Here is a 26,957-nt window from a genome sequence, read left to right on the forward strand (position 1 = left end):
AAAGGTTTGATTTTTTTTTTTGTTCCTGGAGAAGCTTTGGATGAATATTTTTCTCTGCTTTGCTTCTTCAATCCAGCCACCTCTCGTCACGGTTTAACTTTTTTGTGACTTGTTTTAACTTGAGATTGGAAGTGAATATATACATACATATACACAAATATACATTTATATAAATCTTTATATATATATATATATATATATATATATATATATATATATATATATACACACACACATATATATGATTATTTTCTAAGAGCACATCTCTCTGGCACTTTTCATTGATACCTCTGTCCTTTACCTCTTTGGGATTTGACAAGCTCCAGACTCTGTGTGTGGCTGTGGATTCCGACTGCTTTGCAAATGGGTATTTCTGCGCAAGAACTGTTTCCAGCACTCACTAAGGTAAGTTCCGAGGATTATTACTTTTCCTGTCCAGACAGAAAAAAAAAAAAAAATCCCCTTTTAGAAGTTGAAAACTGCTTATTCCTTTTTAATGCAGAAATCAAATAGAAATGTTTTAAATACTAAATGCTGGAGACAGAGGAATATGGATAAATATGTAGACACAAAATAGCTTGAGAGAAGCTACGATTTAGTTGAAGAATGGCTGAAATCGGTAGTTCCAGGGCTGCTTATGTAAAATAATCTCTCCCTCCCTCCCTCTCTCCCTCCCTCTTCTCTCTCCAGTGGTCTCTTTTTTTCTGACTCATGCTGGGTTTGAGGAAATAATTTTCTCTCTTTTCCTTCACACAGACCTCTCAGTAACTGGGGACCTGGCCTGCCTTGCCTACTGAGCTTGGGGGAAGATTGGATGCTGATGAGTTGATTATATTCCATGAAGTAATAGCTTACCACCTGCCAGGGTTTAAACTACTTTTGCAGCATCACTTCACCTGTGGACTCTTTGAAATTTTGCTTTCTTGGGGAAAAAACTGGGTAAGAGAAGGCCGTTTTTTAACAAGGTAGCATCCTCTCCCTCCCTTACAAGTTGGTGCAAAGAATCAGGCTCTGACTCCATTGAACTGCACCCTTCACATCAAAATAGAAGAAGAAGAAGAAAGGGACAATGGCTCTGAGTGGAAACTGTAGTCGTTATTATCCTCGAGAACAAGGGGCTGCAGTTCCCAACGCCTTCCCTGAGGTCGTGGAGCTGAATGTTGGGGGTCAAGTTTATTTCACTCGCCATTCCACATTAATAAGCATCCCTCATTCCCTCCTGTGGAAAATGTTTTCCCCAAAGAGAGACACAGCTAACGATCTAGCCAAGGACTCCAAGGGAAGGTTTTTCATTGACAGAGATGGATTCTTGTTCCGTTATATTCTGGACTATCTCAGGGACAGGCAGGTGGTCCTGCCTGATCACTTTCCAGAAAGGGGAAGACTGAAAAGGGAAGCTGAGTACTTCCAGCTCCCAGACTTGGTCAAACTCCTGTCCCCTGATGAAATCAAGCAAAGCCCAGATGAATTCTGCCATAGTGACTTCGAAGATGCCTCCCAAGGAAGTGACACGAGAATCTGCCCCCCTTCCTCGCTACTCCCTGCTGACCGCAAGTGGGGTTTTATTACTGTGGGTTACAGGGGGTCCTGCACCATGGGCAGAGAGGGGCAGGCAGATGCCAAGTTTCGGAGAGTTCCCAGGATTTTGGTTTGTGGAAGGATTTCCTTGGCAAAGGAGGTCTTTGGAGAAACTTTGAATGAGAGCAGAGACCCTGACAGAGCCCCGGAAAGATACACCTCCAGATTTTATCTCAAATTCAGGCATCTGGAAAGGGCTTTTGATATGTTGTCAGAATGTGGATTCCACATGGTGGCTTGTAACTCCTCAGTGACAGCATCTTTCGTCAACCAATATACAGATGACAAGATCTGGTCAAGTTACACTGAGTATGTCTTCTATCGTAAGTACCACGGGTTCTTTTTGTTTTTTCATGTGTATGGATCCTCTTAACAGAAGTATATGTCTGCATGTTCAGTCTATGTCTAAGGAGTACTATTTTGGTTTTTTTTTTTTTAACCCTTGAGGTACAGCTAGAAGATTAGAGGTTATAGTCAGCTTTCATGTCTTACCTAAGACAACGTTTGTTTTTCCAGTCAAATCACAGAATGTTTAAAGGCCTCAAACATCACAAGATGCGAATGATATTGGTATAGGTAATATGTGGAATGGAAACAGGCATGTATGTCTCTGTCAGATATTGACTTGTGAACATAAGAACATTAGAACTTAGCTGTTGGTCCACAGGAGGTTGATAGACTCAGAGTGGCTGAAGTACTGCTGTCTATTCTTTTATCTAACTTTGGGGGTCTCTTAAGCTGGTTGCTGAAGACTGGCTTTCATGGGAGCGTTGAGAACACAAATGGATGTTGCACTGAATGACATGATCTTGGCTAGATGGCAGTATAGACTGACGAAAGACCCCCTTCCCCCCCACCCCAAGTCTGAAATTTGCTTTTCTAGGCTTTACAAATTTGTGATTTGATTCCTTAGCAATTTGTACTGAGGTGTGAGTTGCAGTGCAGACTTAATTAAGTTGAGCTTCATTTAGGAGTCATCTAAAAGGAATGAATCCTTGAGAACTGTCAGTCACATGCAGTCATCTTCAGATAGCTGAGGTGATAGAATCACTGACATAAAAGGGAGCCAGAAGGGAAAAAAGAAAGGAAACAATTGCACCTTTAAATTGTGCCTTTAAAGTAAGAGTTTCTTAGAGGTTAGTCCATTTGTTTAAAGGACTGTACAGAATGCCTTATTTTAAGAAATGGCATTATTCTAAATATAAGCCATTGATCTCTGAAAGGAGAACAGTCAATCAATCTGTAAAGTTTAGTGCTTGACGAACTGCTGATTTTCAACAGGTCTGGGAGTTGGGTGAAGTGAATTCCATAAGAAATATTTTTCCAGTTTTTCTCTATTCTTATTTTAAGGCAAATCCATGAATTTTGAGGATTAAAATATCTAAATGGCTTTACACATAAAGATACGACTGAATTTCCTGGACTGGTTTTTGCCTGCAGTTGTGTTTATTCATTTGGAAATGGTGCCGGGAACCTTGGTGACAAGGCCTGTGGGAAGCCGGGTTGCTCTCTACTGGGTTATCACACATTTGGTTTTTGGAAGTGAAGATACATGGATTGTATAGAAAGAACAGCCTGTGTAGAAAAATGAAATCAGCCAGCAGTTCGGTAATGTTCTGATGTGTTGGAACAAGCATTATTTGGTCCAATATCCCTACCTATGGCCTTTATCTGTAATCTGTACCTTCCTCTATGTTGGAACTTAGTTGCCAGATTCTGCTTTCTTCCTTCTGGTGAATTTTCCACTAGTATAGAGATAAGGCTTTAGCGTTTTAGCTTTCTACAAAGGAGTCTGACATTATCCGTGTTTCTGTAGAATAAATATCTTCTAACTTTTGGGGAAAAAATGCATCATAGAGTTTAAATCTAGGTGTGTGATGTTTACCTTGTTCTCCAATTTCTAATATTTGAAAGCAGCCTCTTAAGAAGCTTCAGTCAAATAAAAGAAAACCTACCAGCCATAGCCCCTCAAAAAGACTACACTTGATTCTAATCACTTGCTCATCTAAATGATACCCAGAACCTGAGTGTATTTGCCTACTAGCTCAGTGGCATTTCTGTGTTCATCAAAGACTCATCCATATAACACTACGTCCTTTTTAGATTGCTCTCGACAGACTCTGTTCTCTGATCATATAATCACTTCCTTCTTTGTTGGGTTGCCGAGAGGTTGCCAAGGTTTGCTCTCCATCACTCCATGGACAGGCTAGCACAAACGTACAGCAACTTCATATTGCACAGCACATATACTGCATATGATATACTTGCCCTTTGTACCTAACAACCAGAGTTAACTCTTCCTCTGTCTTAGGATCAATAAAACTGGCTGCTGCCTTTCTAAGGTGCATGACAGCTTCCGTGCAGCTGCTTAGCCATAATTATTTAATTAGAAGCTGCCAACTGTGCCTCTATAACCATTAATTCATCAAGCTGTTGTGCTCAGGTTAATGGGACAAAACTACAGGAGGTGCTCTAAAGCAGGGAGTTGCTTGTATGCAAAGATGCTCCGAGCCCTGCCAATCAACCAACTGTGAGCACCAAGCCACTGCTCGCTTTGCAGAGGGTGTGGAGCCCAGAAGCCACCACCTGCCAGCCAGATCTGAAGGGGCAGTGTGTGTCTCTGGTGAGCACCTCCCCCAACCTCGAAAAAACCAAACGACCAACCAACTAACAGAAAAGATGCTCTTTGCAGGGGAACTCAGCTTCCTCCTATGTTATAAAAATATCTGTAGATAAAGATACAGATATGTAGTGACAAACTTCTTAGGTCCCAGAAATTAACTCCAAGCAGTTAGACTCTTCTAATAACCAAAGGATAATGCAGAATCACTTTGTCTGGATCCAGATCACAGTAAAAAATGAACAGCAAGAAATTAATACATTGCATATGGTGGTTGACAGTCATGGGGAAAGACCCCTTCTTCCTCTGTTTGCCTAATTTTCTTCCAGATTTTCCAAGGGGAAATTGGGAAATCTGTCAATTATTAACAGGTTAGATTCTTGCCTCATTCAATCTTCATGTGGACCTAGAATTGATGGTCAACATCAGGCAGTTTTGACTGAGTGTTTCGTTATTGCAGAACTACGAACAATTAAAGTCAACCCATGTTTGTGTGTGTTCAAAAGGGCAGCAAGGAAGGTGTTTGTCTACGTTGCTTACACACCAAAATATGTGAGATACTGTGGATTATGATTCACTTATCAGCAACTGAAAAAATGTGAGTGATATAGAAAATAATGTCTGTCCTAGGATTGCCTCACAAAATATTTTAATTAAAAAAAACGAGAAAGTACTTTTCCACCTTTCTCACCCACCTAGGTAAATAATAACCTCTGTTTTCTCTCCGAGTGTTATATGGAAGGCAATATCATAAACATCAGAGGATGCTTTCTTGATTCACCTCTAGATGAAATGAGAGCTAAGTAATTTGGAAACGAGAAGTCCTGATATTGAACTCAATAGCCGTTCACACCACTTAGGAACAAAATCACAGGTGCATGGAAATAAATGAACCTCTTATTAGCCCTCTTCCAGTGCCCTAGGGAAGCTTGCTCTTGGTTGGAGAAAATTAAGTACATTTCCTTAATCCTACTCATGAGTGAGTTACTTCAGACAAATGCCTGAAACCATTCAGATTCAAAGACATTTGCCTCTAATAGAACTGTGATAACATGACCACAAATAGGGAGTTTAATTCATAAGATCCAAAAACATAAACTCTAAGTTCTGTGAATTACGGAGACACCAATTCATTGCCTTTTCAACAGATTACTGCTTGTAGGTGCATTTTAACCTTTTTTCTCTTTACTTGGTTTTCTTAAATTTAAAGGGTTGTTTCCACAAAAGTTTCTAAATTGCTTTATGTACACAGTATATATCTTCAGGGTGGTTGATTGAGATGGAGTCTTGGAGAAAAGCAGATCAGGAAATGATTTCTCACTTAGAATTCAGCTGCATGACCTTGCATTGGGAAGAAATGGTGGTTCTGGCCATTGTGAATAACTTATCCAGTTGATTTTAAAAGCTTCCATAAGAGGGTGTGTTTTTAAAGGAAAACAGGTGGAAAAGCATCTATCTTGAAATGATTCTAGCTCTTTTTTTCCTGTTTCCTCAGAAGTTACCAATGATAGCTTCAATTTTTATTGTCCATGGAAATATGATGTTGGCACATTCAAAATGAAGCCACAGAACAATGAAGTCCAAACTGTGAGGGTCTGGTCTTTACCACACCTGCCTCTCCTCTTTCTGTGATGTTTTTCTGTCTTTTCCATCTAAGATATTCTCTCTTCCTCTTGCTTTAGTCATTCCTGCTTTCAAGTTCTCTCTCTATGCCATAATCAAGACGTCAGTAAAAATTCTGTTCTGTCATTTTATTTTGAATATTTTCAAGGCATGGTGTTACTTTTTTCAGAGGTTTTTATACATAAGAAACCTTTTCTTAACTGTGGATCCAGTGACTTTGTATCCCAAAGGGAGTGTTCTTAAGACTTGAGCCTTCTTAATTTATAATTAAATATATAGCATAATCTAAGTATAAAGCTTCAACATGAAGTTGGTTTAGACCCTGCTTGGGCAGATATTGGATGGTGATGATGATGATAAAAGAAAGGGGTAGTGGGTATCATTTTTTCTTATCTCTTGAAGATGCTGTTCTCCAACCGTTGGCTCAACGTAACAGGGATATAAGCATGTTAGTAAAATATCCTATTATGCCGTTTTCACTTTCATGCCCAACAAGATATATTACCTAAGCCCAATTCCTTGTAGGAGATGATTTGAATCGTTTCTTCCTAAGTCTCTGGCATCCTGAATGAATTTCGCAGCAAGAGAAGTGTCAGTATGTAGGCAGAAAGGGGGAGATCTCTGTGATTGCCCCCAAGTGCCTCAATATATTAAAAACGTATGTGTACTATTGGAAAGAGAAGACCAAATGATTTTGATAGCCTAACGAGGTTTAGATCTTACCAAAGGAATTAGAGATAGAAATAGCTGAGAATGTGCCGCAGAGCTCCATTTGGAACACCTCCGAACACAAACCATGGAGAGGAGTGACTGGGCATAGAAGAGAGTGCCAGTCTGGTGCACAGAAAACAGTTCTTCAGAAATGTGGAGGTGATCTCAGTCTCTGCATCATAGCTGACTATTGCTCTTTTTCTTTGGTCTTTGCTCTAGCTTTCCTCAAATACTGCGTTTCTTGGCAAGTCAGCTAAAACATGTTAGTATGGAAATTTTCAAACATATCCAAATGTAGAGAAACCCAGCTCCAAAAATTACAGTGATCATTACAAAACTAATCTTGGTTCATATATATTCCTACCTACTTTCTCCTCTGTCTGCACTGGATTCTTTTGAAACAAATTTTAGAAGTCAGTCATTTCATTCATCCACAAACACTATACTGTATGTTTCTAAAATAAAATGAATTTTAAGATATGTAACAATACCATTATCACATACAAAATTAATAATTCTTTAATATCTTCTAATACCTAGTTGGTGTTCAAACTTCTTTGATTTTCTCACAATATTTTTTTTAAAGTTGTCAAACTCTTGTTTGAATCAAGAGTCAAATGAGGTCCATCCATTATCTCTTATTGCTATTTATTTTCTCTTTCAAAATTAAAAATATATTGCATATGGCATATACCACAAAGTGGCAAAAATCTTAAATCTCTTTTAATTTCTCCCTCCCTCCCTTCTTTTCCCTTGCTCCCTTTTTCTCTCTCTCCCTCTTTCTTTCTTTGCTTTTTCAATCTATTTGTTTGAAGAAACCAAGTTATTTTTCATGGCGAATGTCTGGCACTCTGGGTTTCGCTCATCCATCTCTGTGATCTCTGTGATGTCACTGACACATTTTTTTTCTTACCCCTGTATTTTCTGTAAATTTGTTAGAGCTAAACACCAGATTCTAAGGCTTGATCAGATTCAGGTTCAGAATTTCTTGCAAGAAATCTTCACAAGCGTTGGCAGGTCCATTTTTAATTTGCTTTGACAGATTGAAATGCTATCTGCTTTGGAGGCAAGGGAGGGACCTCTCCTTATTGTTAGTTTTTCTTTTTTTTTTAATGAAATTTTCCATTTTTAAAAAAATTTATTTATTTTATTTATTTTTGGCTGTGTTGGGGTCTTTGTTGCCACGTGTGGGCTTTCTCTAGTTGCGGCGACTGGGGGCTGCTCTTCATTGCAGTGCGCGGGCTTCTCATTGCAGTGGCTTCTCTTGTTGCGGAGCACGGGCTCTAGGTGCACAGGCTTCAGTAGTTGTGGCGCGTGGGCTCAGTAGTTGTGGCTTGCGGGCTCTAGAGCACAGGCTCAGTAGTTGTGGCACATGGGCTTAGTTGCTCCACGGCATGTGGGATCCTCCTGGATCATGGCTCGAACCTGTGTCCCCTGCATTGGGAGGCGGATTCTTAACCACTGCGCCACCAAGGAAGCCCTGTTAGTTTTTGCATGATCATCATATGGACAAATAGCAATTGGGATCTGTTCTCTCCATTGTTCAAGTTGATTCTGATGATACAGCAGGCAATAAAAGAGGCTCCAGTTTTTCTTTCTAGTCATCCAAGAACTATCTAGTATTCCACTGCTGTTATTGTCATTAGGCCGGGCTATCATCAGGGGTGCAGTGAACCTACCAAGATGTGCACTGGCTCCTGTTGACTGGGAGGAAGAATCATTCTGAGTGGGAAAGTTTGCCTCCTGGCTATTCTAACTTTGTATTCTGGGATTCTTTCAACTGTGCAGAAGTTCCACTGAACTCATGGTGTACATTCCCAAACCTCTTCTCTCCTTGTGTTCCTTATCTCAGTAAATGGATTCGTCAGTTGCCCAGTTCCCCAGGGAAGAATAAAACCTGAGTGGCTCTTCTTTCTCCCTAACCATTTCTCCAGTCTCCAAGTCCTATTGGTTCTTTTCCTTCATCCGTCTCAAATCCATCCATTTCTTCCCGTCTCCACTGATGCTACCCAGCCCACTGACATTGCTTTTCTAGATTATTGCAAAGAAACTGAAATTGTCCTTCCCACCCACATCTGGTGTTGTCCCCTTTGGGTCTCCTCTTCCTGCTGCAAAAATGGTGAGATTTCTAAAATGTGAGCCTGACCATGTCACTCCTTAACATGAATCACAGCTCTTGGTGGAATGATCTCTGCTTCTGTCCTTAGCCTCTTCTGTTGCCCTCCCACCCGTTATGTTTTTAACCTCAGCTCTACCCCATTTCTTTTAGCTCCTGAATGCTGTTATACACTTGCTTCTTCAGTTTTGTACATAATGTTCTCTCTGCCTGGAACTGTGCCTTCACCTGCTTTGATTACATACTTCAGGTCCCAGTCTAGAGGTTCCTTGTATGGGAAGCCTTTCTAGCCCATCATATCTAGATTAGGCACCTCTTATCTGTGCTCCCTAGGATCCTATTTTCCATTACTGTGGCACAAATAATACTGTATTATACTTGCTTGTTTAACTGTTCCTGTAACATTAGACTGCAAGCTCTGTGAAGGTAGGAACTGTGTTGGTCACTTTCATCATGATATACCTGGCACAGAACCTGGCAAAAATGTAGGCACTCCATAAATATTTCTCAAAGAAGGAAACTAAATGCCCACTGCAAACTTTTGTTATGGTCATAGGTGCCACTGTCTTGCATATACCATTACATTATCTATTAACAGAAGAACTGGAGAGCAATGATGGTGTGATTGCTGTGGTGTGATTGGTAATAATGATGGCATTTCCTAACTTCCACTGAGTTCTTCAGGTGCTGGGCTAAGCACTTTAATTTTTATTTTTTGAATTTTTGAATTTTATTTTATTTATTTTTTTATACAGCAGGTTCTTATTAGTTATCCATTTTATACACATCAGTGTATACATGTCAATCCCAGTCTCCCAATTCATCCCACCCCCTACCCCTCCCAACCACTTTCCCCCCTTGGTGTCCGTAAGTTTGTTCTCTACATCTGTGTCTCAATTTCTGCCCTGCAAACTGGTCATCTATACCATTTTGCTAGGTTCCACATATATGCATTAATATGCTATATTTGTTTTTCTCTTTCTGACTTACTTCACTCTGTATGACAGTCTCTAGATCCATCCACATCTCTACAAATGACACAATTTTGTTCCTTTTTATGGCTGAGTAATATTCCATTGTATATATGTGCCACATCTTCTTTATCCATTCATCTGTCAATGGACACTTAGATTACTTCCATCCTGGCTATTTTAAATAGAGCTGAAATGAACATTGGGGTGCATGTATCTTTTTGAATTATGGTTTTCTCTGGGTATATGCCCAGTAGTGGGATTGCTGGGTCAAATGGTAATTCTATTTTTAGTTTTTTAAGGAACCTCCATACTGTTCTCCATAGTGGCTGTATCAATTGACAATCCCACTAACAGTGCAAGAGGGCTCCCTTTTCTCCACACCCTCTCCAGCATTTGTTGTTTGTAGATTTTCTGATGATGCCTATTCTAACTAGTGTGAGGTGATACCTCATTGTAATTTTGATTTGCATTTCTCTAATAGTTAGAGATGTTGAGTAGCTTTTCATGTGCTTCTTGGCCATCTGTATGTCTTCTTTGGAGAAATGTTTATTTAGGTCTTCTGCCCATTTTTAGATTGGGTTCTTTGTTTTTTTAATATTGAGCTGCATGAACTGTTTATATATTTTGGAAATTAATCCTTTGTCCATTGATTCATTTGCAAATATTTTCTCCCATTCTGAGGGTTGTCTTTTCATCTTGTTTGTAGTTTCCTTTGCTTTACAAAAGCTTTTAAGTTTCATTAGGTCCAATTTGTTTATTCTTGTTTTTATTTCCATTACTCTAGGAGGTGGATCAAAAAAGATCTTGCTGTGATTTATGTCAAAGAGTGTTCTTCCTTCATTTTCCTCTAAGAGTTTTATAATGTCCGGTCTTACATTTAGGTCTCTAATGCATTGTGAGTTTATTTTTGTGTATGGTGATAGGGAGTGTTCTAATTTCATTCTTTTACATGTAGCTGTCCAGTTTTCCCAGCACCACTAATTGAAGAGACTGTCTTTTCTCCATTGTATATCCTTGCCTCCTTTGTCATAGATTAGTTGACCATAGGTGCATGGGCTTATCTCTGGGCTTTTTATCCTGTTCCATTGATCTATATTTCTGTTTTTAAGCCAGTACCATATTGTCTTGATTACTGTAGCTTTGTAGTATAGTCTGAAGTCAGGGAGCCTGATTCCTCCAGCTCGGTTTTTCCCCCTCAAGACTGCTTTGGCTATTTGGATCTTTTGTGTCTCCATACAAATTTTAAGATTTTTTGTTCTAGTTCTGTAAAAATGCCATTGGTAATTTGATAGGGATTGCATTGAATCTGTAGATTGCTTTGGGTAGTATAGTCATTTTCACAATATTGATTCTTCCAATCCAAGAAAATGGTATATCTCTCCATCTGTTTGTGTCATCTTTGATTTCTTTCATCAGTGTCTTATAGTTTCTGAGTGCAGGTATTTTACCTCCTTATGTAGGTTTATTCCTAGGTATTTTATTCTTTTTGTTGCAATGGTGAATGGGAGTGTGTCCTTAATTTCTCTTTCTGATCTTTCTTTGTTAGTGTATAGGAATGCAAAAGACTTCTGTGCATTAATTTTGTACCCTGCAACTTTACCAAATTCATTGATTAGCTCTAGTAGTTTTCTGGTGGCATCGTTAGGATTCTCTATGTATAGTATCATGTCATCTGAAAACAGTGACAGTTTTACTTCTTCTTTTCCAATTTGTATTCCTTTTATTTCTTTTTCTTCTCTGTTTGCCATGGCCAGGACTTCCAAAACTATGTTGAATGATAGTGGCGAGAGTGGACATCCTTGTCTTGTTCCTCATCTTAGAGGAAATGGTTTCAGTTTTTCACCATTGAGAATAATGTTGGCTGTGGGTTTGTCATATATGGCCTTTATTATGTTGAAGTAGGTTCCCTCACTGGCCACTTTCTGAAGAGTTTTTATCATAAATGGGTGTTGAATTTTGTCAAAAGCTTTTTCTGCATTTATTGAGATGATCATATGGATTTTCTTCTTCAATTTGTTAATATGGTGTATCACATTGGTTGATTTGCATATATTGAGGAATCCTTGCATCCCTGGGATAAATTCCACTTGATCGTGGTGTATGATCCTTTTAATGTGTTGTTGGATTCTGTTTGCTAGTATTTTGTTGAGGATTTTTGCATCTGTATTCATCAGTGATATTGGTCTGTAATTTTCTTTTTTTGTAGTATCTCTTTCTGGTTTTGGTATAAGGGTGATGGTGGCCTCATAGAATGAGTTTGGGAGTGTTCCTTCCTCTGCAATTTTTTGGAAGAGTTTGAGAAGGATGGGTGTTAACTCTTCTCTAAATGTTTGATAGAATTCACCTGTGAAGCCATCTGGTCCTGGACTTCTGTTGGTTGGAAGATTTTTAATCACAGTTTCAATTTCATTACTTGTGATTGATCTGTTCATATTTTCTATTTCTTCCTGTTTCAGTCTTGGAAGGTTATACCTTTCTAAGAATTTGCCCATTTTTCCAGGTTATCCATTTTATTGGCATAGAGTTGCTTGTAGTAGTCTCTTAGGATGCTTTGTATTTCTGCGGTGTCTGTTGTAACCTCTTTTTCATTTCTAATTTTATTGATTTGAGTCCTCTCCCTTTTTTTCTTGATGAGTCTGGCTAATGGTTTATCAATTTTATCATCTCAAAGAACCAGCTTTTAGTTTTATTGATCTTTGCTATTGTTTTCTTTGTTTCTATTTCATTTATTTCTGCTCTGATCTTTATGATTTCTTTCCTTCTGCTGACTTTGGGTTCTGTTTGTTCTCCTTTCTCTAGTTCCTTTAGGTGTAAAGTTAGATTGTTATTTGAGATTTTTCTTGTTTCTTGAGGTAAGCTTGTATTGCTATAAACTTCCCTCTTAGAACTGCTTTTGCTGCATCCCATTGGTTTTGGATCATCGTGTTTTCATTCTAATTTGTCTCTAGGTATTTTTTGATTTCCTCTTTGATTTCTTCAGTGATCTCTTGGTTATTTAGTAACATATTGTTTAGCCTTCATGTGTCTGTGTTTTTTATGTTTTTTTCCCTGTAATTGATTTCTAATCTCATAGTGTTGTGGTTAGAAAAGATGCTTGATATGATTTCAATTTTCTTAAATTTACCAAGGCTTGATTTGTGACCCAAGATGTGATCTATCCTGGAGAATGTTCCGTGTACACTTGAGAAGAAAGAGTAATCTGCTGTTTTTGGATGGAATGTCCTATAAATATCAATTAAATCTATCTGGTCTCTTGTGTCATTTAAAGCTTGTGTTTCCTTATTAATTTTCTGTCTGGATGATCTGTCCATTGGTGTAAGTGAGGTGTTAAAGTCCCCCATTATTATTGTGTTAGTGTTGATTTCCTCTTTTATAGCTGTTAGCAGTTGCCTTATGTATTGAGGTGCCCCTATGTTGGGTGCATATGTATTTATAATTGTTATATCTTCTTCTTGGATTGATCCCTTGATCATTATGTAGTGTCCTCCCTTGTGTCTTGTAATATTCTTTATTTTAAAGTCTATTTTATCTGCTATGAGTATTGCTACTCCAGGTTTCTTTTGATTTTCATTTTCATGGAATATCTTTTTCCATTCCCTCACTTTCAGTCTGTATGTGTCCCTAGGTCTATATAGACAGCATATATATGGGTCTTGTTTTTGTATCCATTCTGCGAGCTTGTGTCTTTTGGTTGGAGCATTTAATCCATTCACGTTTAAGGTAATTATTTATATGTATATTCCTCTTACCATTTTCTTAATTGTTATGGGTTTGTTTTTGTAGGTCCTTTTCTTCTCCTGTGTTTCCTGCCTAGAGAAGTTTCTTTAGCATTTGTTGTAAAGCTGGTTTGGTGATGCTGAATTCTCTTAGCTTTTGCTTGTCTGTAAAGCTTTTGATTTCTCCATCAAATCTGAATGAGATCCTTGCTGGGTAGAGTAATCTTGGTTGTAGTTTCTTCCCTTTCATCACTTTAAATATATCGTGCCACTCCCTTCTGGCTTGTAGAGTTTCTGCTGAGAAATCAGTTTTTAACCTTATGGGAGTTCCCTTGTATGTTATTTGGTTTTTTTCCCTTGTTGCTTTCAATAATTTTTCTTTTTCTTTAATTTTTGTCAGTTTGATTACTATGTGCCTTGGCATGTTTCTCCTTGGGTTTATCCTGCCTGGGACTCTCTGCACTTCCTGGACTTGGGTGGCTATTTCCTTTCCCATGTTAGGGAAGTTTCTGACTATAATCTCTTCAAATACTTTCTTGGGTCCTTTCTCTCTCTCTTCTCCTTCTGGGACCCCTATAATGTGAATGTTGTTGCATTTAATGTTGTCCCAGAGGTCTCTTAGGCTGTCTTCATTTCTTTTCATTCTTTTTTCTTTATTCTGTTCTGTAGCAGTGAATTCCACCATTCTGTCTTCCAGGTCACTTCTCTGTTCTTCTGCCTCAGTTATTCTGCTATTTATTCCTTCTCGGGTATTTTTCATTTCAGTTATTGTATTGTTCATCTCTGTTTGTTTGTTCTTTAATTCTTCTAGGTGTTTGTTCTGTAATTCTTATAGGTCTTTGTTAAACATTTCTTGCATCTTCTTGATCTTTGCCTCTACTCTTTTTCCGAGGTCCTGGATCATCTTCACTATCATTATTCTGAATTCTTTTTCTGGAATTTTGTCTACCTCCACTTCACTTAGTTGTTTTTCTGAGGTTTTATCTTGTTCCTTCATGTGGTACAAAGTCCTCTGCCTTTTCATTTTGTCTGTCTTTCTGTGAATGTGGTTTTCCTTCCACAGGCTGCAGAATTGTAGTTCTTCTTGCTTCTACTGTCCGCTCTCTCAGGGTTAAGCACTTTACATACAAATTGGAATTCTCCCTGAAAGATGCTCTGCTCTTAGCACCTGCACAAAGATTCTAGCTCTGGGGAACTGGGAAAAACACTTTACCAGCAGCGAAGTCTCCTGTGGTTTCCTTTTAGTTGATTCACCTAAGCAGGATCAAATTGAAGCTGGGAGGGGGTGGGTGGGCAGCATTTAAGGAACAACCCTAGGAGGGACTTGGGATTCAGAAAAGTGCTGCAAAATTGAGAGAATAACCTCAATAGGAGAAGAGCTCTGCTAGAATGCAAAGTGTGCTGTGAGGCTGACCAGGTTGCCTTCTTAATTTTCTTACTGCTAAAGGATTCTATTGATATTTCCTCCTTCCCTCCCTTCTTACCACGTTAGCGATCATTCCTTAATGCCAGAGGCAACATAACATGGTGGTTTAAAGCCTGGGTGTTGGAGCCCACACTGCTTGAGTTTGAATTTCTAGCTGTTTGATCACCTGCAAATCCATGCCTCAGTTTCCTCACCTGGAAAATGGAGATGGTAACAGTGGTACTTGCCTCATAGGGTTGTTACGAGAATCGAATAGGTTGCTCTATATAAAGTGCTGATGACAGCACCTGGCACCCAGGCAATGCTATGGAAATGTTAATAAATAATTACAGGGACCTCTGAGAATACTGACATGACAAGATACAGGTCCTTCCTATAAAAAACTTACCTGATTCTTTATAATAGTCCTCTTGGATACTTTGTTCAGTCTGTTGATTCTATGCATGTTAAAAAAACAAACAAAAACATCTAGAAGTAACTTTTAAAGAGGAAATTTAAGCTATTGATTTTAATTGAATCTGAATAAACATAAAAGTAAACCCTTCAGAAAGCTTCCAATTGCAGTAACTCTTTTCTTCCCCCTGGCTATTCCATAATGCAAGTCATTAATAATGGCTTTTCTCCCTACCTTATTTTCAACTTGTGGTTTTTCAGAACCTGGGAGAATATGTGGTAGCATTGAAAATTAAGAATATAATTTAAATTATATATTCAGTCACTGCAGAATTAGAATAACCTTTTAGGAGTCTCAGCCTAGAGAGAATTCTTCATGGTGACAGAAAATGGTTACTGAGTATGCCTCCGACAATAAGATCATTTAAATTGCTCCAGAAATGAAAACAAGACATTTTTCTTCACACCATGAGTAGCTGTTCTGTGTGGCTTTGAATGGAAACAAGACTGCTAATGGGGGCTGTTGCTGCGTGACCCAGTCAAAAGCTGCCCCATGTGAAGAAATTCATACTTTTCTACTTTCATTCATCTATCCCATTCTGAAGCAGAAAGTTCTAATAATTTCCACACCCCCGTTTACAGCGACCTTTTATTCTGAGCGTGTCTGATATAATGTGATGGTGAACTAGTTACATTGATGAAAACAGGAGGTGACCCATTCTTTATATATAACTTGGTGCACAAGAGCCTTTGGGGCTGCTGTATGTTGTGTTTTAGACAATATTGTAGCCTGTGGATTGACACTGATAGGCCCCTACCTAGAGAAAAGGAGAGCTAGGCTCTGGTAACGGTGATTTTTCTGTGAAGGGAGCTTTCTGTGTGTGGAGCAGCAGAGAAATTCTAGTGACTGGGGTAAGGGAAATGGGGGGTATGACTCTTAGAGTGTGGCAGAGGCATAAAATCAGAACCAAGGGAGTACTCCAGACTTGGGGAAATGTTGCAGAGCCCTTGGCAGAAGAAGAGCTGGCTGACAATGAGAAGTGCGTATCGAGCACTGGCCAGCCATCACGGCTCATTTTCTTACAGTGTTAAGCTTTCAGTTATGTCAGGTGGAGAAATTTTCCTTTGGGCACGTGCTTGCACATTTACACTGAAAATGCAAGTGGAAAATAAGATTCCGTTTGCACTAATTTGCTTTCTAGCCAACTAGGTGAAATCTCCTTTTTTCTTTAAACAGAGGGATAGCTGTGTGGAGTTGTACATCTTGCAAAGCTGCCGTGAAATAGCACGATGTTCCTTCCTATTTGCATGAGAAAAGCATGCCTTAGAAAATAGCAGAGTTGCTTGGCTTTTCTGGATAAATACTCCTGTGGTCTGGAGCAGTAATGACTAATGCTATAATGTGTGATACTTTAAAATTTTCAAGGCCATTTTCAGGTCTTTGGATGCTCAGGAATGTAAAATATTTATTTGGGAAGATCTGATTGCTTCATACTCACTGAGGACCTGTCTTATATAAAGTACCTTTTTTTGTTTTTTGTAGGGTTGTCCAGATGAGTTACGTAGCAGATATCATATCTGTATGCAAAGAATTGAGATCCTGATTCACAAAGTTCTCATGCTCATGATTTTCTAGTACTTCTCCACAATCTGCCAGGGACGTGATTCACAATGTGCACAGGCCTCATGGATTGGAAACTGAAGGTCCTTCAAGCCTTTCATCATCTGCATCCTTTCACACAGACAAAAAATAAAACATAGCATGATGTGTGATCTAGTTTTATACCAAGATGGTGTCATCCCTTCATCAGAATGACCTCCTTTAATAGGCAGAGTCCATCCCACCTCTGTTGCTGGTACAGAATTCTGATCGCTACCTTCTGGCCATGCAAATACATGCCAGGCCCTGGGATGTTGCTGTGCCTTCGCTTTTGTGTGTGTTAGGTTCCTAAACATCTCTGCAATGGTTGGCTTATACATTCCTTCTAGAATATGTTTTGAACACCTACTATGCACCTGAGGCTGCACGTAGTTCCAGGGATTCACCTGTGAATGAGAAGCATATGGTCAGTGTTCTCATGGAGCATATGGCTTAGGGAGAGATTAGACTAGTAAATGGGCAATTTCAGTCTTGTGTGATGGGTAAGTGTAAATTGATTTGAGGATAGAGAGGGGACTTTTAACCTGAACTTGCGGTGTCAGGAAATTTAACCGTATTTTATCTTAATGCTTAGAGAAGAGAAAATGCTGAAATCTTCAATGCATCTGTTGACTTAAAGATACTAGCTGGCTGATGGAACCATAAAAGTTCTATCCCAGGATGGCTTAGGAGAATCTTGAGATCATTAGCCATCATTTCATTTCTCATTTAGTTAGTTCCATCATTTCCGGTGTGAATGATTTTGATTCCTCCAGGAACCAATATCTTCCTTTTTAAACTATTCATGTCTGCCTTCCATCAAACCTTTGTCTTGTGAAGTGTATGTGCAAAATCAGAAGCCTAATGATAGCCTTAGATGACCACTAATCAATTTTAAAGATACTTTATAATTATATCTGTAGTCTCTTTTTATAATGATTCTCGAAATGGTGTCATGATGATTATTTTAACGTTAAGGACTACTGATTTGCCTTGCCAGTCTCATGCATGACTCTTTTTCAGTAACTACCCCAGTGCTGAACACACAGGAGGTGCTCAGTAAGCATTTGTGGAATGAATAAATAAATTCATAACACCACATTTAATTTTTTAATTTTTTAATTTGTTTGCCACACCACACGGCTTGAGGGATCTTAGCTCCCCAACCAGGGATTGAACCCAGGCCTCAGCAACAAAAGCTCGGAGTCCTAACCACTGGACCGCCAGGGAATTCCCCATAACACCACATTTTAAAGAATATTCATTTTATTTTAAAGAAGTAAAATTTAAAAGAAATAAAATTTAAAGGGGCTTCCCTGGTGGCGCAGTGGTTGAGAATCTGCCTGCCAATGCAGGGGACACGGGTTCGGGCCCTGGTCTGGGAAGATCCCACATGCCGCGGAGCACCTAGGCCCGTGAGCCACAACTACTGAGCCTGCGCGTCTGGAGCTTGTGCTCCGCAACAAGACAGGCGGCAATAGTGAGAGGCCCGCGCACCGCGATGAAGAGTGGCCCCCACTCGCCGCAACTAGAGAAAGCCCTCACACAGAAATGAAGACCCAACACAGCCAAAAATAAATAAATTAATTAATTAATTAATTTTAAAAAATTAAAAAAAAAATCTGAGTCTATGGATGTCATTTAAAAAAAATTTAAAGAAATAAAATGTGAAATGTAAAATGAATGAAATGTGAAATGAATGACAATATCAGGTTTACTTGATACTTACTTTTAACCATGGATGTGCACCCTATGAGCGACAGTGAAAATATGGTTGAGTACGGTAACAGCATCAGAGCTATCTGGATAAAGACCTTAGTTCCATCCGTTCCTACCAGGACACTCTTGGGAGAGTGTCTTAACCTCTTGATACCTCAGAACACTCATCTCTAAAAGGGGAACATGGAAGCTTCTCCCATGGCGGTACTATAAGGATTGAGCCAAGGTCCTGCCATCTTGTTCGCCTGTCTCATTAATATCCAGGCATTTTGTCTCTAGGCTCTTTTGGTTCATCTTACGAATAGGCATGTTTGGATTCAGAAGAAGAAACTGAGAGAATATGGATCTGATGGAGCTGAGCTTGCCCACTCTCAAACGAAAGTCAAGCTGCTCCTTGCTGGTTTCCCTCTGCACTAACACTATATGTGACCTTAGAGAAAGGAAAAACGCATCACATGACACATTCCTGTAGTCCCCTTGGTGTGCTTACTTCTCCTGCCCCTTCTGCAGGCACTGGTCTAGCCACAGCACTGTCACGCTGCCTTTTGACAGTTATTGCAATAGGCTGGTCTGTTTCCCACCTTGAGACACTGCGCTTGTGAACTCTTCCTTCTACTCCTCGCCTTTCTGGGTCAGGCTTTAATGGGTTTTCCTTGGAAAGGCCTCCTGTCACCATCCCAGCTGAAGTAGCCAGTGTCTTTGTCATTCTCCATTGAGCTCCGTGTTTCCACCATAGCACTGTTTACATGTGTAAATATTTGCTTGCTTTACTTGTTTATCTTCTCTCTCTGTAGACTGTAAGCTTCATGGGGGCAGGAGCTAGGAACTCTATTTGTCCTGTTCTTATGTATCCGTAGCACCTAGCACAGTGTCTGGAGCATAGGAGGCACTGACTTATTTTTTCTTTATCCTCCCTACCCCACCATGTAAAATTATAATAGTAGGATTCCCTCTCATGGTGAAGGCAACTGATGATATAGATATAGATATATAGACATATAGATATCGATATACACACACATAAAATATTATATAATCTATCTGTCTCTGGCTAGTGTAGTGGAAACAAACATGAGAAACAGAAAAGGCCAAATTAAATCCTGAAAGAGAGAATACAAGATGTGGATGGAAGTGGGGAAACTGGCTTCGATACGTCACTTGCTCTCTCCAACCCTCAGGTACCTCAGTCGTATAACAGGTATAGTGGGACTCATAGGACACGAAGTAGCAAATAATATGACATATGTAAAGTGACTGTGGCTTGATTAGATGTCTGCTGTTAAGGCAGATTTTATCCTAGCTTGAGTGAACACCTAGAGAATGTCTTAAGGATAGGTAACTCCATCCACAAAGAGAGAGATTAAATCTGCTCATTTAGAAAGTTTTTAAAGCATTTGGATACTCTTGGTCAAAATAAGTAGACAGATGGGACGTCCCTGGTGGCACAGTGGTTAAGAATCCGCCTGCCAATGCAGGGGACACGGGTTTGAGCCCTGGTCTGGGAAGATCCCACGTGCCGCGGAGCAACTAAGCCCATGCGCCACAGCTACTGAGCCTGCGCTCTGGAGCCCGCGATCCACAAGTACTGAAGCCCGCGTGCCACAACTACTGAAGCCCATGCAACTAGAGTCCGTGCTCTGCAACTAGAGAAAGCCCGCGCACAGCAACGAAGACCCAAAGCAGCCAAAAATAAATAAATAAACAAATAAATAAATCTGTAAAAAGAAAAAAAAAAAGTAGACAGGCTTTGATGGGACTGCAGCACCAGCACTATTATTACATAAGACTGAGTAGCATAGAATCAAAGATATGTTGGGTCTATTTTGGTCTCCTTTACTTGTGTAATGATCATGCACCTATGGTCTGAAGGTACCTGGCTAAAAGGATAAAAACAAATTCCTTACCGAGCCCTGTAAACTGTAACGCTGGATGGGAGCTTGAAGCGTATCTTTTACACTAGGAAAAGTACCAACTTGATTTATAAAATCAGAGCATCCTGGGAGGTAGGGGGATCTCATGGTCTCATGATTCAGTTTCCTCTCACAGCCTCCAGGCTTTAAATGAAGTTCTAGGTAGAAGCCACCACACAGAATCTTTCAAAGTGACACTCTTTTGATTGAAGTAGGAATTGGGTGTGAGTAAGATGTTCCTCCCTATTCCCCCTTTTTTGTGGTGGCCCTTGGGGCAATTCAAGGAACCTAGGGACCAGTGTAGATGTTTGAAAACTCTAACCTGGACATTCTAAACATATGGTGAATTTCTGTCTTTTGAAAAATTAGATTTTTTTTTTTTTTGGTCAGGTTCTTAGCTGTGTATTCCTTTCTACTTTTTAAATTTTCATTGACTTATGTGTAGTTCTCAGGACAACTCAAAAGGAAGGATGGACTGGAGAAAGGCAATTATTAAAAAAGGTAAAGAGCAAAATAAATTAATTTTACCCCTATCTTTGGTATGTTACAGAGAAAGTTACCTTAATTATCCACTTTATATTTTTCCTCTGTAACAACACAAGCAATGGGAGTTATTGCTATTGAAAGAAAGCATGGAAAATGGTCAATACAACAGATTTTCTATGCTTTTACCTGGTAGTCTGGAGTTGTTTTATATATTGTGAATAAAGGCTGAGGTTAGTATATTATTTTATTAATGTATATTTCCTCCAAAGAGCTTAAGGGACTGTGGTAAAATCTCTGGTTGAGATGGTGCTTTCTATCCTAACATGAAGAATTAATTGTAAACAAAAAAAAAAATCTGTTTTGGGGGTGTTTGTAAATAATCCCTCATATCAGCAATATTCTCCTGTATAAAAACAGCAGGAAAACTTTCTTTTTATCATAGCTGTATTTTCATATTGTTTATAGTCTGTGATTTGCCTTGGTAGTTTGCTTCCTTTTATGGGAAAACAAGTTTCCTTCCAAACAACCAGATGCAATGTAATCAAATAATTGCTGTCTTAATTTGCTGCTGAAGTCCTCCTGAGCAGAAAGAAACAAAATACAGGTATGCAGTGGCATATATTTAAATTCTGAGATTCTAACCGTAATCATAGCTCTTTTATATGTGAACTTGATGTCAGGTATCATGTCAAGTGTTTCTCATGTAATCCTTATGAAGCCTCTACAATAAGAAACTGAGGCTTAGATTTACCTTGCTCAAGGTCACTGTTAGTGGATGCTTCAGAGTTTCTGTAGCATTAAGTTTGAGCAAAGTTCATTCACTCATATCAAGAATGAAGGTGAGGGTGGACTGATGGAGATCAAGGCTGGGTGATGGGGCTGAACTTTAAAGTAATTTCTCCCTACACCACAGACCCAAGTTACTGCTATGTGATCTCATAATTGCTATGAGCAGAATTCAAATCCCAGCTGCCCTGACCCCAATTCCAGCACTCTTGACTGTCATGCAATACCACTGAAATACCAGATGGCAGTCCTAAATTTTTTGAACTGCCGAAAGCAGCTCTTCAAGGAAACCGACTCCCACGATTAAGTGAGAAGCCCACATACAGCCTCCCCCAGGGGGTGGCATGGCAGAAGGTAGTGGACAGGACTGATTTCTCTTTCTCTCTCCCCTTCAAATTTCAAGCCTTATGAACACGATTTTCCCATGATACAGCTTAAAAAAAAATTAAACCAGGTTGGGCTGAAATCTGCAAATCTGTCCTCAGTTACCCACACAAAACTTCTGGGATATGATCTCTTCTTGCAGAGACTCCTACACAGCATTATTTTTAAGAATTTGATTTCTTAGGTACCACAGATATGAAAAGGCACAAGATTTCACTGTACAGAAAGACATCAAAAAACATTTGAAATAGAATAGGAAAGATTTATCCTTGTCTTCCTCCACGCCACCAAATACGTAAGCTAAATAAATAAAGTCTTTAAAAAATAAAAAAAAATTCAAAGGCATATTTGCAAGTTCTGGTTCTTGAATCTAGCAAAAAGGAAATGAGTGAGGTAGTCTGATGGAAGATGAATCCAGATGCTCTGACAGGCATTCTTGGTCTCCAGAGAAAAGGCACATTTAAGCATGAACCTATGACTAACCTGAAACTCTGTTTAAATCATGAAGAATACTGAAAATGAGCTCTTCTTTTACCAGCTCGCCTAGTTTTGAATTTGAGGAGAGTTCCTTAAGAATATAATATTGGTATAACTATTTTATGTTACTAGCAACTTTCTATACCTTAGAGGTCTAGACGTATATAACAGCAAGATTACAAACAAAAACTAAAAAGAAAAATTGATTCTTGATACTGAAACCAGTTGACCCTCACAACCCCTTTTCCTTCTGAATCTGGATGAAAATCCTAAAACCCTAGATATGGGGAAGTGTAGCCTCTTGCTTTTCCCCATATCTTTTGGTTTTTGTTTTCCTTCATTTAACTGTTCTCTAAAATTATAGATGCCACTGATTGAGCACAAATCACACCGCAGACACTATGATAAGTGCTGTGTAGATATTACAGTGTTCTCTTTTTAGAACAACCTTAGGAGGTATGGATTATTATTATTATTTTAACATCTTTATTGGAGTATAATTGCTTTACAATGGTGTGTTAGTTTCTGCTTTATAACAAAGTGAATGAGCTGTACATATACATATATCCCCATATCTCTTCCCTCTTGCGTCTCCCTCCCACCCTCCCTATCCCACCCCTCTAGGTGGTCACAAAGCATCGAGCTGATCTCCCTGTGCTATGCGGCTGCTTCCCACTAGCTATCTATTTTACATTTGGTAGCGTATATATGTCCATGCCACTCTCTCACTATGTTCCAGCTTACCCTTCCCCCTCCCTGTGTCCTCATGTCCATTCTCTATGTCTGCATCTTTATTCCTGTCCTGCCCCTAGGTTCTTCAGAACCAATTTTTTTTTTTTTTTTAGATTCCCTATATATGTGTTAGCATACGGTATTTGTTTTTCTCTTTCTGACTTACTTCACTCTGTATGAGAGACTCTAGGTCCATCCACCTCACTACAAATGACTCAATTTCGTTTCTTTTTATGGCTGAGTAATATTCCATTGTATATATGTGCCACATCTTCTTTATCCATTCATCTGTCGATGGACATTTAGGTTGCTTCCATGTCCTGGCTATTGTAAATAGAGCTGCAATGAACATTGTGGTACATGACTCTTTTTGAATTATGGTTTTCTCTGGGTATATGCCCAGTAGTGGGATTGCTGGGTCGTATGGTAGTTCTATTTTTAGTTTTTTAAGGAACCTCCATACTGTTCTCCATAGTGGCTGTATCAATTTACATTCCCACCAACAGTGCAAGAGGGTTCCCTTTTCTAGGAGGTGTGGATTATTTTTTCCACAGATGAGAAAACTGAGACCTTGGGAGATCCTTACCCAAGTTCACAGCTAGTAAATAATAAAATCAAGATTCAGACTCAGTCAAGTCTGTCTGACTCAGAAGACTGTAAATTCTTTTTAATTGCTGAGACATACTGGTTGTCCATAGAGTACAGATCTTTTCTATAAAATGAAATATAAAAATCAGATGGTAGAACAGAAACTGAGATCAAAAGATTTTTTTCAGATGGTAGAAGAAACAACATATTTGTATGCTGGTTGGAAGCATTCAGGGGTTAGGGAAAGGTCAACAATACAGGAGAGAGAGAAGAGATAGCTAGAGTGATATCCCTGAATAAGTAAGAAGGAATGGAATTGAGAACATATAGGGTTTATTCTTTGTTATGTGCCTTGTCAGTTCATTCATGGTAATAAGATGTATGAATACAGACTGGATATATAATAGATATAGTACATGTACATACAATCACATATATTTATGTGTGTATATATATGTATATATGTAACAAATAGTAATAGAGTATATGGGTACAGACACAGTTGGTATGCTTTGGTGGGAGCTTGTTGATGTTCTCTTTGGATTGCTTCTGTCTGCTCAGTAGCATAAGAAGCTGAAAGACTGAGGATGGGGAAGGAAGTAAGTGAGGTTTTAAGAGAGAATAGATGGTTTAAATAGTTCTTTAGTACTGTGGGGGGGTGAATGAAATAGGGAAAGTTATTGACCAGCAACATTAAGGACTCACTTGAAGTAAGTGGCCATGGATTTAAAGTGAGATCATTGAGCACGGTTGTACATTTTTCTCCAGCCACGTTCAGCTGTATGGGTGCAGGTGGGGAGCAGACTCAGATTTGATCCTAACCAGCAAGTATGAGGTTTTGCAAAATGGGGGCAAAAGAGTTGAAGCTGTAAGCAAGAGAGTTATTAAAATGATTGACTATTGAATTTAAGTTGAGTAAGAAATGCAGTAAGGACATGAAAGAGATGAAGGTCAATAAAGAGGTGTAGGGTCAATGGATTGAAGGTCTCTGTGGAGTCAAAGGTTGTTAGAATCTAGTACTGAAGAAAATCAGCCAGAAAGCTAGGAGGAGATGGTGAGATGTTTGAAATTGAACTTACAGAGGGTCAAGCAATTAATAATGACATAATTCAGGATACGACCCTGGAAGAAGCTGGCTGAGGGAGGGTGGAAAATGTAACTACTGGAAGAGAGGAGTTGGGAGTTTTCAAAGATCATCTGTTTGGGTATTGATAGCACCAAGAATTAAGTTATTTCAACTTCATAACAACTCTGTGATCCTCATTTTAGAATGAAAAATTGAGGCCAAGAGTTGCTAAATAAGTCCAAGATCCCAAACCTAGGAGGCATCAGTACTGGGATTTTAATCTGGCTTGCAAGACTCATCTCTCTTACCCACATAATGTACATGATGGCTTATGTATGGTATGTTTCCCTGCCTCTATGCTGTGGTTAATTAAAAGGGACTGAGGCATGTCAAATGCTTTGTGTCATTTGCCTACCAAATCTGTCATTCACCAACACAGATTTATTAAGCACCTACTAAACACCAGTGCAATGCACTGATGCATGTCCCGGGGCTGCAAGGGTGAAAGGTATCGCAAGGAATTGCAGAATCCAGTTTCAGCTGCGTTGTCAGATTTGCCAGTATGAAAGTGTTTGGATAATTATTTGAATATTTTCTTGCACCTTGCCCTTATTATCTTATAAAAGATGAGTAGAAAATAGCGAGTGAGAGTGCTAATATTGGTGATAAGAAGCATGTATCTCATAAACTTTATGTAGTTGAGACAAAGATGGAAATCTTTAGGCATGCTGAAAGAGGCAAATCTTTAGCCTCATGTGGATATCATTGGATTTAAGCCAGTTGAGTGAATTTTCAATTCGGAAGGAAAAAGAAATCATAATTTAAAAAAAAGTATTAACTGTAAGAACTATATTTCAAAGATACTATCTACAATGAAAGGTGTAATTTGGAATGTTATCTTTTTTCTAATTTTAGTATGCCTATCGTGTAATGTGTAAATCTGTGGTTTGATTTATGCAACCAGATCTTTATACATGACTTAAGAGGTATGTTATGTATGAATATAGGGATTGCTTTTATAATACAGAAGTGATACAGGTATTGGGAAAAAGTAGAAGAGGAAATAAATACTTAATTCTGTGTGGAATGATCAGGAATGTCTTCCCTGCGGTGGCAGTTCTTAAGCAAAGTCATAGAGAATGAGGAATTTATTAAGCAGACAATACAAGGAATAGCATTATGGGCAGAAGGACAAGCAGGTGTTGAGGCATGGAAGTGAGATTCATCATGGCTTGCTTCCTGAACCTCATGGTTAGAATGTAAGGGCAGGGAGCAGGCAAAGGCTCTGTATAGAGAGCTAAATAGAAAGTAGATAGTGAATGCCCTTATATCACATGCTAAGCTGCTGGACTTCATCCTACGTGGTGGGGAGACTTGTAGGCACCTAGTAACCACAGTTCATTCTTATCAGTGTCTTCCTTCTGTTTTCATTGCTAATTTAGTGTTACCTAAATTCACGTCACTGTTGTTTGATGCTTGTATAACACTTTGTGGCATCTGACTGTATTATTTGGGGTACATGTTTATGGGTCCATTCTCATAAATTTCTTCCTTTCAGCTATATGGTTTACTGAGTCTTTATCTTCATTCATTTATTTGATAAATATTTATTGAGCACCTACTATCTACCAGATATTTTCTAAGTATTAGGAATTCAGAGTGAACACAATTTCTGCTCTTGTGAAGCTAATGTTCTAGTGGAGGACATAAACTGATAAGCAAATTCATATATAAATCACTATCCATGAATACTGCCTATAAGATTAGCATTAGGCTGAATTATGAGGTTGACAAGGTCCTCCCCATTCTCTGCTGTACCTTTGCTCCCTACAAGTGTCAAGGGTGTTCCAGAAATGGAAGTACCACAAAAAGAAAAGATAAAGGTTTACAACTATATCATTAAATCTACATTAGGAAGAGGGAGCTATTCTCAGGTTTGAATGTTCTTGATACTTGATGGTTTGCCAAAGGATAGACTGTTATTCTGTTACAGATTCGTATATATGGTCCATG

The 26,957-nt window shown here is 38.9% G+C and overlaps 1 protein-coding gene across 1 annotated transcript in view; it reads left to right on the plus strand.

Moving 5' to 3' along the window:
- Positions 1-311: 311 nt before the first annotated feature.
- The window catches only part of KCTD16 (potassium channel tetramerization domain containing 16), a 273,577-nt gene continuing 246,931 nt past the window's right edge, over positions 312-26,957 (plus strand). The window contains exons 1-2 of the mRNA XM_007194168.3: positions 312-405; positions 757-1,901. Coding sequence (XP_007194230.1) covers positions 1,070-1,901 — 832 coding nt within the window. The 5' untranslated portion in view covers positions 312-405; positions 757-1,069. The remainder of the gene's footprint in view (positions 406-756; positions 1,902-26,957) is intronic.

This window comes from Balaenoptera acutorostrata, chromosome 2 (assembly GCF_949987535.1).
Source record: "Balaenoptera acutorostrata chromosome 2, mBalAcu1.1, whole genome shotgun sequence".
In the NCBI taxonomy this organism is placed as follows: Eukaryota; Metazoa; Chordata; class Mammalia; order Artiodactyla; family Balaenopteridae; genus Balaenoptera; species Balaenoptera acutorostrata.